The sequence below is a fragment of the Geotrypetes seraphini genome, chromosome 7 (assembly GCF_902459505.1).
Source record: "Geotrypetes seraphini chromosome 7, aGeoSer1.1, whole genome shotgun sequence".
NCBI classification, from domain to species: Eukaryota; Metazoa; Chordata; class Amphibia; order Gymnophiona; family Dermophiidae; genus Geotrypetes; species Geotrypetes seraphini.
Window position 1 is genome coordinate 44,688,198 of NC_047090.1, and position 21,260 is coordinate 44,709,457.

At 40.2% G+C, this 21,260-nt stretch overlaps 1 protein-coding gene across 4 annotated transcripts in view; it reads right to left on the bottom strand.

Moving 5' to 3' along the window:
* Window positions 1-1,096: 1,096 nt before the first annotated feature.
* RAD52 (RAD52 homolog, DNA repair protein) overlaps window positions 1,097-21,260 on the bottom strand; it is a 93,735-nt gene continuing 73,571 nt past the window's right edge. For 3 of the 4 annotated variants that reach the window (XM_033952326.1, XM_033952322.1, XM_033952324.1), the window contains exons 9-12: window positions 20,117-20,283; window positions 11,253-11,318; window positions 10,648-10,845; window positions 1,097-2,406 (exon numbers count right to left, since the gene is read on the bottom strand). In XM_033952326.1, the coding sequence (XP_033808217.1) occupies window positions 2,339-2,406; window positions 10,648-10,845; window positions 11,253-11,318; window positions 20,117-20,283 (499 nt within the window). In that variant the 3' untranslated portion in view covers window positions 1,097-2,338. The remainder of the gene's footprint in view (window positions 2,407-10,647; window positions 10,846-11,252; window positions 11,319-20,116; window positions 20,284-21,260) is intronic. The other variant, XM_033952323.1, reaches the window with a different exon arrangement.

Genomic DNA, 21,260 nt, shown 5'->3' on the forward strand with positions numbered 1-21,260 from the left:
GCCCAGGCTGGATTACTCCTTCACAGTAAAGTCACAGCCCATAAAGTCAGAGCAATGGCAGCTTCTGTGGCTTTCCTCAGATCTACACCTATTGAGGAAATTTGTAAGGCTGCCACTTGGTCCTCAGTTCATACCTTCACTTCTCATTATTGTCTGGATACGTTCTCCAGATGGGATGGACAGTTTGGCCAGTGTTGCAAAATTTATTCTCCGAAGTTGCCAACTCTCCCACCATCCCATTATGGTTGGCTAGGAGGTCACCAATTAGTGAGAATACCTGCCTGCTTGTCCTGGGATAAAGCAATGTTACTTACCGTAACAGTTGTTATCCAAGGACAGCAGGCAGTTATTCTCACGTCCCACCCACCTCCCCTGGGTTGGCTTCTCTGCTACCTATCTGAACTGAGGAGACGTGCCCTGCACAGGGCAGGAAGACACTCGCGCATGCGCAGTGTGGGCGACTCTAAACTTCGAGTTTCTTCAAGCAAGACTGCTTGTGAGGCGTCCACATCGGGGCTCCGTTGGATCACGTCACCCATTAGTGAGAATAGCTGCCTGCTGTCCCTGGATAACAACTGTTACGGTAAGTAACATTGCTATATTTTAAATAATCAGTCCTATTTAATCCTGTAACTCACTAATACCACTGGCATTAGCCTTAATTGCATATTTTAAAGTCATCTGTCTTGACCTCTGAAAAAAACCCCGAATTCAAATGATAATTAAAATTTTCTCTGCATAAAGTGTGCTTTGTGTTTAACATTTTATTGTTGGTAGATCATTTTGACTTGGTCATTTTAAAAGTAGCTCGCAAGCCAAAAAAGTGTGGGCACCCTTGCTCTACAGTGTATGTTAAGGGTCCTTTTACTAATCTGTGGCAAAAAGTAGCCCTACACACTAAGGCATTTTTTGCCACAGCTCTAAAATGGCCAATTTTCCCTTATTAATGGCCATGTGCTAAAGTTACAATAGCCCCCCCAAATAAAAACCAACAATGCATAAGCAGTATGCCATTTTAAGCTGTGTTAGGCGTGCATTACTGCTTAACACAACTTAATAACACTGCCCTAAAGAATAAAAAAATAAAAACTATCAATCTAATTAAAATGTTTTTATTTAGTTTTCCATCAATCTTAGAAAACACATGTATTTATAAAAAGCCTTTATTTCCTTTTAAATAAAAGAATGGAGATATAGTTGGAATATATGCAGAATAAGCTCACCGACTTCTGTGTGCTGGGTAAGTACTGTAAAACAGAATTTGAACCTAATGGTAAATTTAAAAAAATCACTTTCACTGCAGGAACCATAAAATACAAAGAAGAATAATTACTGGAACACGAGAAACAAAACACATTTCAGCAAAAAGATACCCAGGGCAAAGCTCCAATTACTGTGCACTCAAGATTGCAAATGCATGATATCAGGAAAACAGAAAATGCTGGTCAGTCTACAACTGGTTGATTATTTTCCATTAGTTATTAGTGTATAATCTGAACATTCTAGAGACTTTCATGTTATATCTTCAAAACAAAAGACCTAGAGAAAAAGTTGAAACAGTGATTTCATGTTGTAGCTACCTTCTTTTTCTTATTAAGCAGGTTCCAAGCAGAAAAAAAGGCTAAGAAAAGTATTGTGGTAAGAGCTTCCTAAGATAGAATGATTCTTACTTCAAGAGCCCTTGATTTTCACGTTAGCATATTTACTTCAAGAAAAACAGAAAAATATATTTTAGATTTTCTTTGTTGCAGAAACCTGAAGTAATACCCCTCCCCTGAACATGCAATTCCTTCTGCCTCGATACAAATAGCTTTTCAGAGTTTGTAAAGGAGAGGACAATATCTTGAAGATAATAAACTGATTTAAATGATGTACATGCATTATACTATTAGAAAAATATATGGTGATTACCACAGGAGTTTCTTTAACAGGCGAAAGAACTTTGGAAGTGGGAAGAAGGGGACAAGGAGTACTCCAGGACAAGGACTCAATGCAATATATCCTATATTCCCTAAATTAGTATGAGATTTAGTAAAAGGTAGACAGGCATTTGGCAATAATAAAAATAGTTGAATACTAGTTAGGAACTTGTGACTACAGTGGTAACAACACTGAAAATGCTTCAATTCCTGTTACTGTTCCAACTGGCTAATTATAGAAATAAGTGGATTGAATGACATCAAGAACAGAGGTCCTGGTAGTGATTTTACTGCTTAGATATCAACCTTGTTCCATTTCAGCTATATTCTGAACAAGTTTCAGGGAAACGATCCAAGATCTATTCTGTAATGGAAATAATGCTTGCGAAAAGCAGCAATTTTGGTGAAGTTTTTGCTCCTTAGGAAGGTTCCAATCTTCTTCTCTTCAAGACTATGTCTGCATGCTGTCTGTATGGACTTTTTTCTACTGGAAGACAAAGAAAACCAGTTAGTACTCACAGGAAACAGAGATCAAAAAAGATTTGTCCAAGTAACTTCTGGAGTTACTTGGACAAACCTAGTATTTTCAATTTCCTGCCCCTCAAACCAGGTAACTTTTGTCTGAACAAAAAGTTAAATAAGAGAACGGAGAGGCATGTGTCAAAGGCACAGATTAATTTTAATGGGATAATATTGATTTCCAGTGATCCAGTCAGAAAATTCCCAATGTAGTCTTTGTAGCTAGGTGTTTTTAGCAATGGGGGACTGAGGATAAATTTTTGAACATCCAGTTTACGTAGACTAGATATGCTGAGGCTGAATACTGTTCCCAAAATATAATTTTAGTACCCATTAGTAAGTGTGCATGGAGAGAGATCAATTTTTAAACCAATTTTCAAAGGTAAAATATCCACAAGTACTTTTTCTCATAGAACATGCACTTCATAACATAGCAAATGTACTTTTTAGTACATTACATGTACTTTTCTTTTGCGTAAGATACATGTGTTCTAAATACCATAAAGTTATTTTAGCGCTTATGTAAATTCCCCGTTTTTTGTTACGCCTGGATCCACAGCTGTTTTGTACCTATTTAGGCCCTCCCCTTCTCACTCATTACTTTTTTTGCGCCGTGCCTCTGTGTTGCTCTTTCATTTTAGATCTACTTGATGTTTTACCTTTTTAGGACTGCTCAATATATTTTTTATTTATCATTTTTGTTTTTGGCTTTTTGAGGTATTAAATCTATTCAGGTCCTGTTCATTTTATTATACACTTCTGTATGTTTTTGTGTTGCCTTTACATTTTAGATTTTATCTAATGGTTTTTGTTCTAGGACCGACAAATATGTCTTCATTTTCTTTTTTGAGTTATTAATTAAGCTTCAATTTTAGTTTTTCGTCTGCGGTTTTATCCGATACTTGATCCACCTGGGTAGGTTGGCATTATACATATCTTCAGCTTATATAACTCTTTCATTCTGGCTTGCATATATTTGTATATTTGCATGTTTTTCTTTCAGCACTTTGCTCACAGTCTTCCATCACGTTTATGGTTACCACAGAATTTTCTGCATGACATTCATCATTTAACACCTTTTGTATCACTTAGGTTGGACTCTGATTTAATGACTTGTGATAGTTGCTGCATAATTTCACATACATATATTTTCTATACATTTTATTCCTTATGTACAATTTGAGTTGTTTTATTTTGGTTCAATAGGATCCCTGATGAAGGCGTGTTTACCGGAACACGGATCGTGTCAGATCCTCTGGTTTGGTTCAAGGTGGTAACATTAACCGCATTCATGTTTCTGTTTTAATAAATTTAGCCTGCTTCTTTGTACATAAATAGGGAATTCCATTATGAGGAATAGAAGTCTGCTGTCCTGGAGAAAACCTGTCCAGTGAAGGATCTAATACTTGATTCAAAATAAGAGGGTAAGCTTCAAATCTCAAAATAGTTTGAGCTAAAGAATGAAAAAAGTATGTTCATAAACCGTGGGAACATAAACCACTAATAGATTAAAGGAGAGGGAACTCAGACTCACCTTCAACAAAAGAAAGCGGCCATAAGAATCTTTAGTCAGCAGTTTGGTATCGCATTGTAAGCGTTTACTAATTAAAACAGCTACACCTCCCTTTTTACAGTTAGTCGAAGAACAATATATTTCTCTCACCCAACCGGTTTTTAGCTTCATATGTTCTATTTCAGACAACTTTGTTTCTTGTAAACAAGCTATGTCTATTTCCTGACGTCAGATATGAGAGCAATTTAGCACGCTTAACAGCTAGGTTTACCCCTGAAACATTCCAAGATGCAATATGCAACGATGAAGGTGATTTAACCGCTATCATCACAAACAGAAGAAAAAATAATTTGAAATAAGATAAAATAAAAACATCTAGGAGCCCAGCCCTTCTCCCAGATGTAAATTTGCAACATAGTCGTGTGAGCAAAAATTAAGGATATGATAAACTAAAAGCCAATATACAAAAAGAGGGGATAAATTATTGTATTTTTTTGCTCCATAAGATGTGCTTTTTCCACACCTCCGCCCCCCCCCCCGGCGTCCTGCTGCTGCTCATCACCCCCCTGCCCCCACTACTACTGCTGGTGCTGCTCGCCGCCCTCTTACCCGCTCGCTGCCACTTACCTGCTTGCTACCTACCGCCCAACAATTGTCTCTTTCTATTCCCTCCCTCCTTCCTTCCTATGTCCCAAGTTCTTGCCCCCTCCTTTGTCCTTCCTCTCTCCCTGCCGCACCAGTTCCTCCTCCCTGGTCCGCCGCTCGCCCACTGCTGCTGGAACTCCACAAAAGGAACGGCCGGTGGCGGGCAATCGGGCCTACAAGCCTTCCCCCGTCAATTCTGATGTCAGAGAGAAGGTCCAGGCCAGTGATTGGCTAGTCCGGACCTTTTCTCCATCAGAATTGAAATAAAAGAAATAAAATAATTAAATTAAAAGAAAAGAAATAAAATAATTAAATCAAGAAGCAAAATATCACATAGGAATCAGTAAACAAAACAAACATCTTAGATATAAACAAAGGGTTAATTCAAAAAACATATGAGTGACAGAGAATGAATTACACTTTTATCCAACACATGCAAGCAATAAAAGAAGCTACATATGTTCTTTATACTTATTCATTATTTGCTTAAATAGTCATTTTGTATTCTAGTTATTATATGTTTGTGTATAAATAAATAGATAAAGGGGCTATATAAATAAATTAATTAAATACAATTAATTATGTAAATAAAGATATATATGCAAAATATATAAATACACAAATAAGCATGTAAAAGTGTAAATGACTAAGGGGTCCTTTTACAAAGGCGTGATAGCGGTTTAACGCTCAGTTTTGGTCTAACCCTGGTCTTTTAAATGGATTATTAGTTGTTCCTTGTTGTTACTTTGTTACCTTGTTTAGTCTTTAGTATTGTCAGCTGGTCCCTGTTTTGTTCAGGCTATTTAAACATTTTCTTAGCTCTCTGTCGTCATGACGTTTGCGTGGCGACGGCGAGTCATGTATCTGATGAGCCGTGCTTTGACTTCCTGCCCGGTAGGTTTGCCGTTTATCTGTTTGTTTTTCTGCTTTTCTATTTTGCTTTCCGGTCTTTTCTGGTATGTGGTTTAGTTTACATATCCATTTTTTGGTTTTAGTGGTATTTCTTCCTTTTGAGAAAGCAAGCTTGAAACACGGCCTGTGTCAAAGGAAGGAGGAAGAAGGAATTAAGAAGATCGATTACGATAAGGAACTGCCTCCAACAGCTCGTGGGCTTCATGATTGTGATCATTTAATGTCTCTGTGGTGCTTTGTGCTTCGCTTTAAGGACTTTTGCTTGCACTTTGTTTGTGCTTGCTTCCATTTCAAGTTTGTTTGGACTTTTAGTATCCTTATTTGATCTCCAATTGAACTTCTGATGCTTTTTGATGCCCTTTTGATAATGACTGTTTTTGTGTTCTCTTGAGTTGCCTCTTTATTTTTCACATTGACTTTATATGTTTGGTGCTGTTTTTACTTACTTCACCATTTTTGAGTATCTGCCTTTATTCACTTCACTATTTTTGAATATTCTTTTTGAATTGTTTTCAGGATTGGTAGAGTATTGGTGTGCTTATCTCTGATTCAGCTTTTGCTGTTTTATGCTTTTTGGGGGAGGATTTTTTCTCTTAGGATCCCTTTTTTGCTTTCATGATCATGAAGCTTACGTCCATTGTTTGTGGGGCTTGCTTTTTACATATTTATATATTGATTTTATATTTAGCCTAATTAGATAGTGATATTTTTGATATTGTGATTATTTTCATATTGTGATTCTTTTGAAATGAATAAAGTTTTGAGTATTGTCTATAAGTGTATTTAGATAATTATACTTTTTTGCTTTTCAACATCTATTATATTTATATTATTGCTGCTATTGAATGTGAAGGATACTATGAATTATGCCAAACTAACGGCTCCTTTTACGAAGCCACGTTAGCGGTTTAATGCACGTAATAGCGCGTGCTAATTTGCCGGCCACGCTAGCCGCTACCGCTTCCTCTTGAGCAGGCGGTAGTTTTTTGGCTAGCACGGGGGTTAGCGCGTGATAAAAAGTTGCGTGCGATAAAGCCGCTAACGCGGCTTTATAATAGAAGCCCTAAACTAAACCTTAAATTTGTATACTGCATCATCTCCATAAAGACAGAGCTCGCACGGTTTACAGGTAATTCAATAATTTTTAATATTTTAATTATTAGATGTACACCACCTTGAAGCTTGATTTTGCGGTATAACAAATTTTTAATAAACTTGAACCTGAAACTTTTACAAGAACATTTTTTAATGTTATGATTTGGAATCAAATTCACTAACATCATGTACCAGAATATATCTTGAATATATTGTTTAAAAAAAAAAAGTTTCCAAAGGTGATCCGGGAAATTATAGACCAGTTAGCTCGATATCGGTGGCAGGCAAAATGGTAGAGACTATTATAAATAACAAAATTACAGACCATATATGTAAGCATAGATTTAGTCAAGGAAAATCTTGCCTCACCAATCTATTACATTTCTTTGAAGGGGTGAGTAAATATGTGGATAAAGGTGAGCCAGTCGATATTGTGTATCTGGATTTTCAAAAGGCATTTGACAAAATACTCTGAGGAAATTAGAAAGTTACGGGATAGGAGTTAAGAACTGGTTAAAAGAAAACAGAAAGTAAGGTTAAATGGCTAGTAGTCTGAATGGAGAAGGGTAGATAGTGGGATTCTCCAAGAGTCTGTGCTAGATCCACTGCTTTTTAACATATTTATAAATGATACAGAGATAAAATAACTAGTGAGGTAATTAAATTTGCCAATAACAGAAAGTTGTTAAATCGCAAGAGGATTGTGAAAAATTGCAAGAGAACCTTGCAAGACTGGGAATCAAAATGGCAGGTTACGTTTAATGTGAGCAAGTACAAAGTGATGCAAGTGGGAATGAAGAACTCAAATATTGGATGCAAGGTTCCCAGTAAAAGGATCTAGGTGTCATCACTGATGATACATTGAAACCCTCTGCTCAGTCTATAGAGGCAGCTAAGAAAGCAAATAGACTGTTAGGAATTATCAGGAAAGGAATGAAAAACAAAAAATGAGAATGTTATAATGCCTTTGTATCATTCCATGGTGTGACTTGTGACAGTGACCCTGGGCAGCGCAGTGGGGATCTTTTATTCAGTGCCCTGGAGGTCCCTGTTACTGCCTTTAAGCAGAGATTATGCCTGGAAGTGCCCCAGAGCAGAAAACTACAACTGCTAAAAAATTCCCTAGATTTATTCCTGTCCCTTTAAGAGGCAGTCTTTAGAACCCATGGTAATTAGCAGAGGGGCTGGCCAGGTAGAAAGGGAGGACGGAGGAAGCAGGGGAAGCAGGAAGAGCAGAGGAGCCTGAGAGAGCAGAAGGAGAATCAGAATTGAGAGAAAAGCAGAGTGCCTGGATAATGATTTTTTTTTTTTAATTATCTTTATTAACAATTGCAAATATAATCTAATCTAATCTAAACCTTAAGTTTATATACCGCATCATCTCCATGAGAATGGAGCTCGACACGGTTTACAAGAACTTAAAATAGAGAAGAAGAAAAAGGATTACATGAACTTATGTGTAGAAGGGGGGAGAGAAAGGGGGGAAGGATAGAGCTACAATTTGCTGAAAAGCCAGGTTTTTAGTTGTTTGTGGAATAACTGAAGGGAGCTCAGGTTCTGCAGCGGGGTGGTGAGGTTGTTCCAAAGACCTGTGATTTTGAAGAGAAGGGATTTTCCCAGTTTGCCTGAATAGAACAGATCATCCAGCAAACAGCACTGGATACTACACAACAAAGTATACGCAGTACAAAAAACCTCATGGGTGGGTGCCCATCACAATTGACATTTTAAAAATATCAACCCCACCAAACAATCCCACACAAGCCCACACCCTCAGCACCAACCACAACAAGCACTCCACACACAGGCCTCTAAACAACCAACCAACCAATTGCACACACCCCCACACACACATACCCACACACAATCACACAGGTGCAACTACCCGAGAGAGAACAAACCCAAAAGCAACAAAAACAGAAAGGCAAAAGGAAAAGAGCCTCCGCTCCCTCGAGGAAGCAAATCAAGGAGAGGAATTCGGACCCCCGGTCTCCAGACCGGAACAGAGTGTCAACGCTCGCTGCCACAAATCTCGATAGTAGCGGTGGGTCAGAGTCCCAGCCCCAGGGACACGCTGAAGCTCAAACCGCCCCACCGCCGCCAAACGAGCCAGCCAGTGGGAAAAAGAGGCCACAGATTCGCCCACCCAATGCTGCAACAAGAGCTTTTTGACTACCAAGACAGCCATGTAGAGAATCCTGCGCTGGGGTGGGGCCTGGATAATGATATTTTAGAGCTGTAGCCATAGCCCCAGCAGGTCAGAGTATTATTGAATGTAAAATTAAATGCAGCAACTGTACTGTGAAGGTGCTGAGACAAGAAGGAAAGTTGCATTTTTTTCTTTTTCTTGTTTTTCATGGAATGTGTGACCAGGAAAGAAAGGAAGAATAGTGACCTCTATGCAAAGACAGAAAGCCTTGAATAATGAAACTACTGAATGCCTAAGGAAAAGTGTGAAGTTTTTGTGTACTGGGTTTTTTTTCCCCTCTGCACAGAGTGAATGGGAGGAAACCCATCCTCCACCTATCTGGGGCTGTGCTTGTCCCGTTCAAACTGCTAAGATTTCTTAGCTAATGACCAAGTGGAAATTCTGCTACAATGTACAATTGTAAAGTTCAGCATTGTAAGAAATAATGTCCTGGGGGGTTTTTTCCCCATATTTTATTTTGCCTTGTTTTCTCTATGGAAGTTTAAGCAAGCCATGCTGAGGGCTTGTACCTTGGGACTGAATTGCTAAGGAAGCATAATGGAATAAATGAGACCATGTTTATTTTTTCTGAAAGTAGAAAAGTTATGAATTAAAACGCTTAGGCTAATTTTGGAGATTTCAAAGCATTTTTTGTGTTTCTATCATGCAAGGACTGTGTTTTTGCTAAAACCTGGAAAGAGTGAACTGTATGAAAGTATTACTGAGAAGAAACTTTTTTTTTCCTTTCTTGAATAAAGTATATTTTTGCCATCTGACACGAACTGTGCTTGAAACTGAAAAGCTTAATTAAAGACTGTCTTGTTTTTGTGAACCATGTTTGTTTTGTGGATCTTTGTTGGAACACAATTGGGTGCAATAGTACCAGAGCACACCAGTGGACGTGGAAGCCACTGGAATCTCCGGATCACAAACCTTTACTCCTTGTGGCAGGGGCTCCGGGTGGGTCACTCTGGCTCAGCCCAAGCGTCACTGCCACAAACTGCACCTCAAATAATGTATGCAATTCTAGTCATCGCATCTCAAAAAGATATAGCGGAATTAGAAAAAGTGAGAGAAGGGCAATGGAAATGGTAAAGGGCATAGGAAGGCTTCCCTATGAGGAAAGTAGCTAGGGCTCTTCAGCTTGGAGAAGAGAGAGCTCAGGGGAGATATGATAGAGGTCTCTAAAATAATGAGTGGAGTGAAATGGGTAGACTTAAGTTGCTTGTTTACTCTCCAAAAATACTAGGAGTAAGGGGCATGCAATGAAGCTACAAAGTAGTAAATTTAAAATAAACTGAAGAAAATATTTCTTCACTCAAAATGTAATTAAACTCTGGCATTTATTACCAGATAATGTGGTGAAAGCAGTTAGCTTAGCAGAATTTAAAAATGGTTTGGATAATTTCCTAAAAGTCCATAAGCTATTATTAAGATGGACTTGAGAAAATCCACTGCTTATTCCTAAGATAAGTGGACAGCCCTTATATTTTCTGTGATATTTTGTTTAAAAAGAGTCCAATTAAGCCTTAATTGTAGGAGCTGTGGTTTGATAGTATTTATCAGAGCGCCTTCCAATGTGGGAGCAGCTCAAGACATCAATCACATCCAATTGTCCAGAAATAGTTAACGCATTATTTATTTCCAAAATGTTCTAAAACCAAAGAATAGAATTATATAATGGGTTCTGGAAATCTGGCTGATGTTGTCTCAAAAATATTTAAATAATAGTTATGTTATTACTTGATCAGAAAACAAAACGTTTTCTTATTCCTAGGGAGCTCTCTATCCCCAGAGTCTGAAATACATATTAATTTTTTAATACATGCCCTTCAAGTTTGTTGCTATTCATCTACCTGGTCTGTGTGTGTCAGGTCCACAGCTGTCGGATTGTTGATGCCATTGTGCAGGTCTCATGGGTGGTCTCTGGGGGGTCTTGCTTCGTGTCATCATGTGATGTTGTCCACCTGGAGTGTTAGGGGCTTGGAATGACAGGAATTTACTGGTAGAAGCATCATTAGACTCTAATTGAATGTCCCAAAGTTCAGGGTCATCTGAAATAATAAAAAAAAACCTCATAGGTAGAGCCCCCAGTTTCCATCTCTACTTATAACAATGTACAATTTCTTCATTCTCTTTTCTCATGAAATTTCAACTTGTTGATTTCTCTATTCCTATGCAAAGTCTTTTGATCATTTAAATCAAATTTTTCATTTCTTTTGCTGTCAAAGTCTCTCTTCTGCAGCTCCTCTTATCCTGTGTGCCCTTCTCATTTTTTTCTGTTTATATTTCATATTTACCCTGCTCTTCAACTCATGAATCTTTCTTTCTTCTGCCAGTGCAGTCCCCAAGACCCTGCTGGGCCTAATCTCATCCAGGTCCCCATTTGTTCTTCTTCAGGAAGAAACTGGATGAGAAACTATAACATTTTCCCAGAAATCATTTCTCTGTTTTGCTTTACCTGGAAGAAACTTCTCTTCGACCGTCAATTCCTGGCAGAGGACTGCTGTGTGAGAAACTCCCGTTCCTGTGTCAAGATACAAGTAAAAGTTAAGAGAATCCAAAAGCAGTAGTGACTGAAAAAGCACTACTTTATGTAAGACAAAGATACTGGAAGCATCTGTCTTATATATTTTTATTTTTTTTTAAATAATTTTTATTGAGGTAGCAGCCAGCACCATAACAAGGAAACATAGGCTACAACATAACTGTATTAAATAACAAAACAGGCAGGCCCGAGAGGACGACAGTAACGCTCAACCATGAAAAGACAGATACAATAACCCCAGCGAGTATATGCTGTGTACAAATAATACAAACATACATTAACAATGCCGGTAGTGGCTTTCGGCAGCCTTGCTTTGTTCCCCGAGGAGGCCTTCTAACCGCCTTAGTTCTGTACCCATGTGGTGGACACCAACTTAAAGCCACTGTCTTATATTTCTAAATCAGAAAAATAAAGCTGGTAATATAGTTCAGTTTTTTTATTCAAACATACTCACTCTTTTAGACTGCCAGCTGTTGTTGGAAGATTAAGCTCTTACCTTTGGTAATCTTCTTTCTGTTAATCCATGACAGATTCTGTATGAATGGTGTTCAATCTTAACCCGCAAACCAAGTCTTGCAGAAGTGACACTTAGCACCTCCCACTTTGCAGTGTAGTGTAGTGCCCCCTTCAGTTGTATCACAAAGTAATTGAACATCACTGGAACAAATCACAAATAAGAAAGGGTATGGGGGAACTTCCCCGCCAACATCAAACAGGTCTGTTCTGTACTGCAACTCATAAAAGAACAAGTATTAGCAATAAACATGAAAAACATGCAATAAACCTATATGCAACCAGCACTAACATTAAAGGAGTCAGATGCCGACTTACATATTCAGGACAATCTTATACATGGCCATGTGGCTGGCAGAAGAATCTGAAGCCTGGAAATAAGAGATATCTGAGGCAGAAAGAAGATTACCAAAAGTAAGAACCTAATCTTCCGTTCTTTTATACCCACTCTGGATTCTGTACGAATGATGACATACCAGAGCAATGGCATTGTTTAGGATGGGACAACAGAGCCTGCCAACAGCGCCGAGGTGCCTAAAGCGGAGTCCTCCCGTGCTGTTAAATCCACTCTATAAAATTGGGTAAAGGTATAAAGAGAAGATCATATCGCCGTCCTACAAATTTCAGCTGGAGGGACCGCCCAAGACTCAACCTATGAAGCTGTGATATTTCTGGTTGTGTGCCTTGAGAGAGACCGGTGGCTATTTTCCAGAGGCGATGTATGATGATGAAATGTGAATCCATCTGGCAACAGAAGCCTTGGACGCTGGCTTACCATGCCTGGACTGACTAGTCAGGACAAACAGATGATCAGAAAGATGAAAATCATTGGTTATTTCCAAGTAGTGAAGTAAGACTCTTCGCACATCTAAACATCCACAATTTCCTATCCTGTGTACTTGACTCTGAGGTCGGCGGACAGCACCAAAGATTTCCTAATTTGCATGTGCCCAACACTGATGGGCATATGCGCAAGAAAAAATACTTTCAACGCCGCAGTAAAAAAAAAAGAAACAAAAACACAACAGCGAGAGAGATGCCCGCACTCTCCCGCTGCACTGCTGTGACCTGACCTTTCCCCACACACAGCGGGAAAGATGCCCACACTCTCCCGCTGCACTAAAAACCTTGCCACGACTAACCTGATACCCCCTGCAGCGGGAGAGATGCCCACTCTCCCCCGCTGGTAAGTAAATATCCCCACCGCCCCCTGTGCCCTCCCTTATCTCAAAGTTGAAGAGCGGGAAAGACATGGACCCACTCCTGCCAGCTGCCTGCTTTGTCTAAATGGGAATTCCCCTCCCTGGTCCATCTTGGGATGCACCGGGGAGGGGCCTGAGATATGATTGGCCCAAGTTGTTTAAGGCCCCTCCCATGGGAGGGCCTTATACAACCTTGGCCAATCAGAGCCTTGGCCAAGATGCAACAGGGAGGGGAATTCCCATTTAGACAGGTCAGGCAGCCCTGGACTGACCGGCAGCCCCAGACCAGTCACTTTTTTTAGCCGCTAAAAGCCGACACCGCTTTTAAAAATGGCTCGCAATTTTTAAAAATCCACCAGAGGGCTCATTTCAATGTTGAAGAGCCCATTTGTATGTCAGTGTTGGAGACAGCTAGAATCCTCACTAAAGAGGGAGATAATCCCTTTTGATAATCCATCGCTAAACTGCCTACTGGCTAAACTGCCATTAAACAGTTTAGTGATGGTGTTAAAGTTTTGAGAATCTGGGCCTTACTGATTTGACAAATATTTTAAAATGAGATTATAATTCACTGTGAATGTACAGTTTTTTAAATTTTTTGTTAACCGCACTGAACTGAGTGGTATTTGCGGTATATAAATGAACTTTTATGTTATGTTATTTACTAGGATAGTTAGTAAGGCAGATGAGTCTGTTAATCTGTATATGCATTCATACCATCTTTACAAATTTCTCAAGATCTTCCCCTGGCTCTGTGAAGTCTGCTCAGAATAAAACCTGTCACCTGCTCATTAACTCCCAGCCCCCCTTGGAGCCCTGATTCTCTTTAAAAAGATTCTCTAAGCTCTTCCCCTGGTTCTATGAAATCTCTGTGAAGTCTGCTCAGGACAAAATCTGTCATCTGTGAGAAATTCCCAACCCCTTTGTCATGTTTGTGTGTCTAAATTAGATTGTAAGCTCTTCTGAGAAGGGACTGTCTGTTATATGTTAAATGCACATGTACAAGAGTGTGCCTTTCAGCACTATAGAAATGATAAATAGTAGTAGTAGTTGAAAGTGTACACTGCTCTATTTGAAATACGCACTGGATGGAGGTTATAAGGGGCCACATTTCTTAGTAAAAATTCATCCTCCCCTCTACAGGTAGGCCTTCTGGAATAAGAACATAACTTACAGTATTCTTTAAGTTGTGCACATAAGTGGCTTGAGCTACGTCACTTACACACCTTTATAAAATATAGCACTTAACATTAATAAATAAAAGCAAAGTGATTCAGTGTACACTTGCCCATGAAAGTCCCAGTATTCTTTACATTTATGCATGTAAAAGGCACATAAATATGGGAGCTTAGTTATAAAATTGCCTTTTTAACTTCTAACCTTTCAATTTTACTTAAGAAAAAATAATTGTTGATCAAATCAAATGCAGTGGGAAAATCCAACTACATGACATGACCTGTTATCCAAGTAGAGCTGGAGCTCTTCCATTAACTCAACTAAGAAGTGTCTGAAAGACTGAACAATTACAAGTACTGTTGAAAGGAAACAACAATTTCCAGGAGTTTTGCTAAAAATGGCAAAAAGCTTTGAGTCTATAATTACATAGCCTTGCATCTAAAGAGCAGCCTTTCAAAAGAGGATTGTGCACAATTGCCTTCAAAGAGGGATAACATCCATTCTGAAAAAGAATATTAATGAATCCCTCCAGCCAGTGAATCATTTCATCCAACTTTCTTGTGAGGAAATTCTTACTGATAAGTGTACAAATGACAAAACCCGTAACTAATCTTTATCAAACACTAAGACAGAATGATTCTTTTTTTGTTAGTAATATCTGCATAATTCATGGCACTTTGTATTAGCTTTGAAAATTAATAAAGATTTTTAATAAAAGAATAAAAAGTCTAGAACCACTTGTGAATTTGCCATTCTTTCAACTTTCTGACCTTTTAATTTTTTTTTTGTTGACTCAATAGATGTGCCTGTGTACCACATTATAAAAGGGATACATTTGGCTATTAGAATCAACTTTTTATTCCAGCTTGACCTTAAATTTCTGAGTTTGTTAAAGTTGCCACATTAATTGTTTTTCTGTGTAAATCGAGTAATATACTTAAAAAGTAATACGAGCGTCATCTATCCTTCATATTCCTGAAGGGGTCCTGAAAAAGGCCATTTTATATATGGCTCAATATTACATTACATTTCATTACTGACTTCTATTCCGCCTGTACCTTGCAGTTCTAAGCGGATTACATCAGAAGATGACTGGACATTTCCAGGAACAAAAGTTACAATTAAGAGAACTGGACATTTATTTGGTGGCAAAACACCCTTATCATAAAAATGATGAATAGAGGAATGGTTTCCTTTCAATAAATTAGTCAACTACCACTTAAATCTTCTTATATTTTGAATATTCTTATAATGATTAAAACTTACTGCTTAGCACCAATGATGACATATTCAACTGAAAACACTTGTGATTGAAGTTGCAATTAAACTAGGGATAACGAAACCTCAAGTGCTCGTGGCAGTTTGATTTTAAGAACTGGTCTTAGTCAAATCTACCTATTGCGAGCTATCACTGGTTTCAACGGTCCCCCTATGGACTAATACTACTTATAATTCACTTATTTAAATAAATATTAAACTGTACTTAGCTTGTATAAGCTTCATATTCCATTGTTCCAGTTAAAAGAGCTGGACTTATACTATCCCAAATTGTATGCTAGTCATAGGCTCAAAAATTTTTGAGCGCACACGCGCGCCTGCCTGCCGGGTTGCTGCCGGTGGCGTCCTAGGCAGTAAAACTTAGCTTGCAAGTAACTTGGTATGCAAGTGTTTTGCAAGACAAGCAAAACATTTTATTAAATTTTAACTTGATATACAAGCAAGGTCTTTGCAATACAAGTACATAAAGTATACACACTTCACATCATCACAACTGAGCCAATGATTCTTCTCTCTGTCTCTGACACTGTAGTGACTGTTCTAAACAAGCAAGGTCTTGCAATACGAGTACATACAGTATTTTGTATTAAAGTTTTTGGGTTGTGGAGTTTCCATTATTTCTTATGGGGAAATTCGCTTTGATATACGAATGTTTTGGATTACAAGCATGTTTTCAGAATGAATTATGTTCGCAAACCAAGCTTTTACTGTAATGTGATACACAGACAAATCTATTGGGTCAACAAAGAAATTAAAATAAAAGGTCAGAAAGTTGAAAGAATGCAAAACTCACAAGTGGTTCCAGACTTTTGCATACCACTGTACTTCAAATGTCAGATTATTTAGATGTACCGTATTTTCACGCATATAACGCGCGCGTTATACGTGTTTTTACAAACTGTGCATAACCTTGCACGGTATACGCGTGAGCGTGCTATATAAATTTTTTTTTACATAGTCCCCCCCCCCATCGTCCGATTCACCCCCCCCTCCGCAGGACCGCTCGCACCCCCACCACGAAGGACCGCTCGCACGCACCCGCACCCCCACCCCGAAGGACCGCTCGCACGCACTCCCACCCGCACCCGCACCCCCACCCTTAAGGACCGCTCGCACCCCCACAGCCTCCCGGACCCGCCCCATCATGTAGAAGCTCCTACCGGTGTCCTGCTGCTTCCTCTTGGCGGTCCCGGCCCTTCTGTGAGCCCTGCGCCTGCTGCTTCCTCTTCCGGCGGTTCGCCCTTTCTCTAACGTCAAGCCCTCTTGCCCCGCCGACTCCCCGACACAATCGGGGCAAGAGGGAGCTCAAGCGCTCTTGCCCCAGCCAACCGCGGCACCCCCGATACGATCGGGGCAAGAGGGAGCTCAAGCCCTCTTGCCCCAGCCAACCGCTGGGATCATGTCGGGGAGTCGGCGGGGCAAGAGGGATTGACATTAGAGAAAGGGCGAACCGCTGGAAGAGGAGCAGCGCAGGCGCAGGGCTCACGGAAGGGCCGGGACCGCCAAGAGAAAGCAGCAGGACACCGTAGGAGCTTCTACATGATGGGGGGGGTCGGGAGGCTGTGGGGGTGCGAGCGGTCCTTCAGGGTGGGGGTGCGGGTGGGAGTGCGTGCGAGCGGTCCTTCGGGGTGGGGGTGCGAGCGGTACTGCGGGGGGGTGTATCGGACGTCGGGGGTGGGGCATCAGGCTTTCAGGGTGGGGACAAGACTTCAAGGGGGAGAGGAGAGTTGGGGCGGGCGAAAGGAGAGTCGGGGTGGCCAGAGGAGAGTCGGGGCGGGCGAAAGGAGAGTCGGGCGGCAACGGGAGAGTCGGACAGCATGCGCGGTATACGGGTGTGCGCGGTATATAAAAATTTCTGTACATAAATTTATGTTTTCCGCGTGCTATACCCGTGTGCGCGTTTTACACGGGTGCGCGTTATCTACGTGAAAATACGGTAATTCCTGGATTTCAGACAAGGCCAATGTAGAAAATTTCCAGCGCAGTTAACACAGCCCAACACATTTTTACAGTGGGCTTGCAATGCAGAAAGGGTTTCAGCACAAGCATTAAATCATGTGAAAACCCTGATCGCACAGTGCATTAAAATGAAGGCAAATACTGTGATTAGCCAACTCATGGCATGAAAAACAAAAATAAGGTTTGCATGTGCGGCTAACACAGGAAAAGTTCAAGGTCCAGGACAGCATGGAAATTTGGTTGAGAGAAGTGGGTACCTACCATAATTCACTGCCTCTACCAACCATATTGCCCTGGAAACCAGGCATCTGCCTCTCTCCCCGATGACCAAACCTCACATACCTACAATTCAAATATTTCCCTGGTAATATAGTGGCCTCCTTCCCAGACCACCCCCCATCCATACTTTTTCTTTGATATTTTAATGGCTCCTCAGCCCAGGAATGGGACAGTTTCAGTGCAGCGGTTTCAGCATGGGATGTTTAATTGCAACTGTTTTATTGTGGCCCTTTAAGAGTGGGCTGTTTCATCGTGCTGAGTCAGCTCATCTGAATGGGCAGCTTGCGAGGAGTCTGACAGATGCTGTCCCAAGTCGGCCCCATCAGCTCACCTGAACAGTTGAGTCATCTGACAGATGATGTCCCCATGCTGTCTCAGATAACCAGTGGGGGGTGAGGGGGCATTGCCCCTCCTTTCAAACTATGAAGTAATTGGGCCTGAAGCATCTGAAGAGCTGAGGAGTCAAACAGATGCTGTCCCCATGCTGTCTTAGATTATCTGGGGGTGAGAAAGCAGGGACAATGCCCCCTACTTCTTTCAACAGTCCAAATGGAACTTAAGCACCAGTGGGGAGAAGCCTTTTTGATATGCCCCCTCTTTCACCATGATATTTGTCCAATGGAATGGCAGCTTCAGCAAGGTAAGCACTCGCCAGTGAAAACAGCCATGCAGAACGGGGCGTGATGAAAGGGCCACACTGAACTGTCCTAGACCACCTCCCCATCAACCCAATCCCCCTTTTCCCTGAGAAAAAAGAATGGAAATTTCTGTTTACTAGTGGCACCCACCTAAGATTGTGGCGGTATAGAAAAATAAAGTTATTATTATTATTATTACTCCTGGCCCCTCCCTCAGACCCGACTATCTAAACACGGGAGGCAAGAATGATGCCTACTTGATCCTGCCTCCAGTGCCACCATGGACCGTTCATGTTTTTATCTGCCATCATTTACTATGTTACTATGTCTTTGTCCCCATTTAAATCCAAATCACAAAAATTGGTAAACAGATATTAATCTCCTCAACTGGACATCCTACAATGGAAAGATCATTGCACCGTCAGCTGTGTTCCAATAAACGAACCAAAAATAGGAAATAAAGAAAGGCAATCAGTACAGGCTAAGTTCTCCCTTTGTGATGACCAATAGCCTCAGGCAGATATTTATGAAGTGACTATGCATTCCACCAAAAAAACCACACAAGTCCACTTTGAAATAAGTCAACTCCTCATTCAAAATAACATTTTGAAAAAAATAAATGTTTAAAATATGAGATGCTCAGAGGTGCGCCACCACTGCGCCCTGCTCCAGTCACCCTCGCTACGCCACTGTCTCCCAATTAAATTTTAATTTTCTCAGTTATGAGTTTGTTAAAGTTCATTATTGAAGCCACTTCACCAAGCTGCATAAGGGTTTTTTATTGCTGGCCACTGCGGTAAAAACTCCGATGCTCATAGGATTCCAATGAGCGTCGGAGCTTTTACCACAGCGGCCAATGATAAAAAAACATAACGCAGCTTAAGAACATAAGAAATGCCTCCACTGGGTCAGACCCGAGGTCCATCGCGCCCAGCAGTCCGCTCACGCGGCGGCCCAACAGGTTCAGGACCTGTGCAGTAAATTTCTATCTATACCCCTCTATCCCCTTTTCCAGCAGGAATTTGTCCAAACCTTTCTTAAACCCCAGTACTGTACTCTGCCCTATAACTTCCTCTGGAATTGTATTCCAGGTGTCCACCACCCGTTGTGTAAAGAAGAACTTCCTAGCATTAGTTTTGAATTTGCCTCCTTTCAACTTTTCCGAATGCCCTCTTGTTTTTTTATTCTCTGAAAGTTTGAAGAATCTGTCCCTCTCTACTCTCTCTATGCCCTTCATGATCTTGTAAGTCTCTATCATATCCCCTCTTAATCTTCTCTTTTCTAGGGAAAAGAGTCCCAGTTTTTCCAATCTCTCAGCATATGAAAGGCTTTCATAAAAGGGGGCCTAAGTTAGGCGCTTAACTTTAGCTAACCTGGTATTTAGGTGCCTAATTTTAGGCTCGCTTTTACAAAAGGCGCGCTAAGCGTTTTAGTGCAGATTTAGCGCATGCTAAATCAACACGTGCACTAACCCTAACGCGTCCATAGGATAACATGCATGCATTAGCATTTAGCGCACCTTTGTAAAAGAGGGGGTTAGGTGCCTTTTATAGTACATCCCCAAAATGTCTGAAGTCGACATACCCCTCAGGTTTGATTGTTGCTCAAAATATACGAGCTATATATTTTTGGTTTTTTAAAGCCGTTTTGTCCCCATTTACTCATGACCTAAACATATTTCTCTGCATAAGCTAGCAATAGTCCAATCATGCTCCCTTATCCCATTTCCTACCTAGACTTTGTTTGTCACTAGCTGGGATCACATTCATTTCCAGACTTTGTCGCTTTTTCTCCATCTGCTCCCTGAACTGCTGTTGCAGCTGTTTCTGTCGCAATTTCCGCTGATAGGTCACATCCAGCTCTAGCTGATTGCTTGGGCCTTCTGACTGCTCCTTTTTTCTAAAATTAAGAGACAAACACAAAAGTGTGTGGAAGCTGGCAAGGGAGGAAAGAGTAAAGAAAGCTAACATGAACAATTCCATCAAGACAGGACTCCAAGTGGTTCCAAGCAATTCACATCTTAAAAGTAAAAAACAAGCAGAACTGAAATGTCATTAAAAATGGTCTCTAGTACAACTGGTGGGGAGGCCAATTTTTTAATTGTTTACATAGATAAACAGAAGTTTCTCTAAATTAAATAGCTTGGCTGAAGACTTCCCTCCTCAGTCCAGCCGAAAGTACTCTGCTCTTACACTGTATACTCACTCTTAGCTGGATTGTGAAGAGGTTAATTCAATGAAGGAAAACAACATGTCAATTTAGTATTTTCAGAAGCATGTATGCTATTTTGTGTGTCAATGATTTTTATTGATGACATTATATCAATAGAGCTCATGGAGGATGTACCGGATTGGCTATATTTAGAATGGCGACTCCTGTTTCCTTTGCATTTGTCTCATCTTATCAGTATAAAACTACCTAGGAAATATAAAGATAATAGAATATTGCTTGATACATGGAGAACTTTAAAATATGTTAGTAATTTATCACCAGATCCAATTTCAAAATCATTAAATCAATCCATTTGGCTTAACTCCAAGATTAAAATTGGCGGTTTTCAAATCGTCTGGAAACATTGGATTATTGCAGGTATACGGACATTAAATGATGTTGTTTCAAATGGTTCATTGCTTAGTTTTTCAGAGCTGCAACATAAATTTGGATTAAGTAAATCACAAAATTTTAAGTGGATGCAGTTGAAGCAAGCTATTCAGGAGGGGTTCCCTGAATGGAAAGATCTTAATACTCAGTATAGTTTGGAATTCTTATGCTTTCAGGCAGATTTTTTGGGACACCAAGCCGCACAGTGGTGTAAATTGTTGTATGGATATTTGAATAAAAAACATATCTTAGGGATATTTGGAGCATTGAGATCA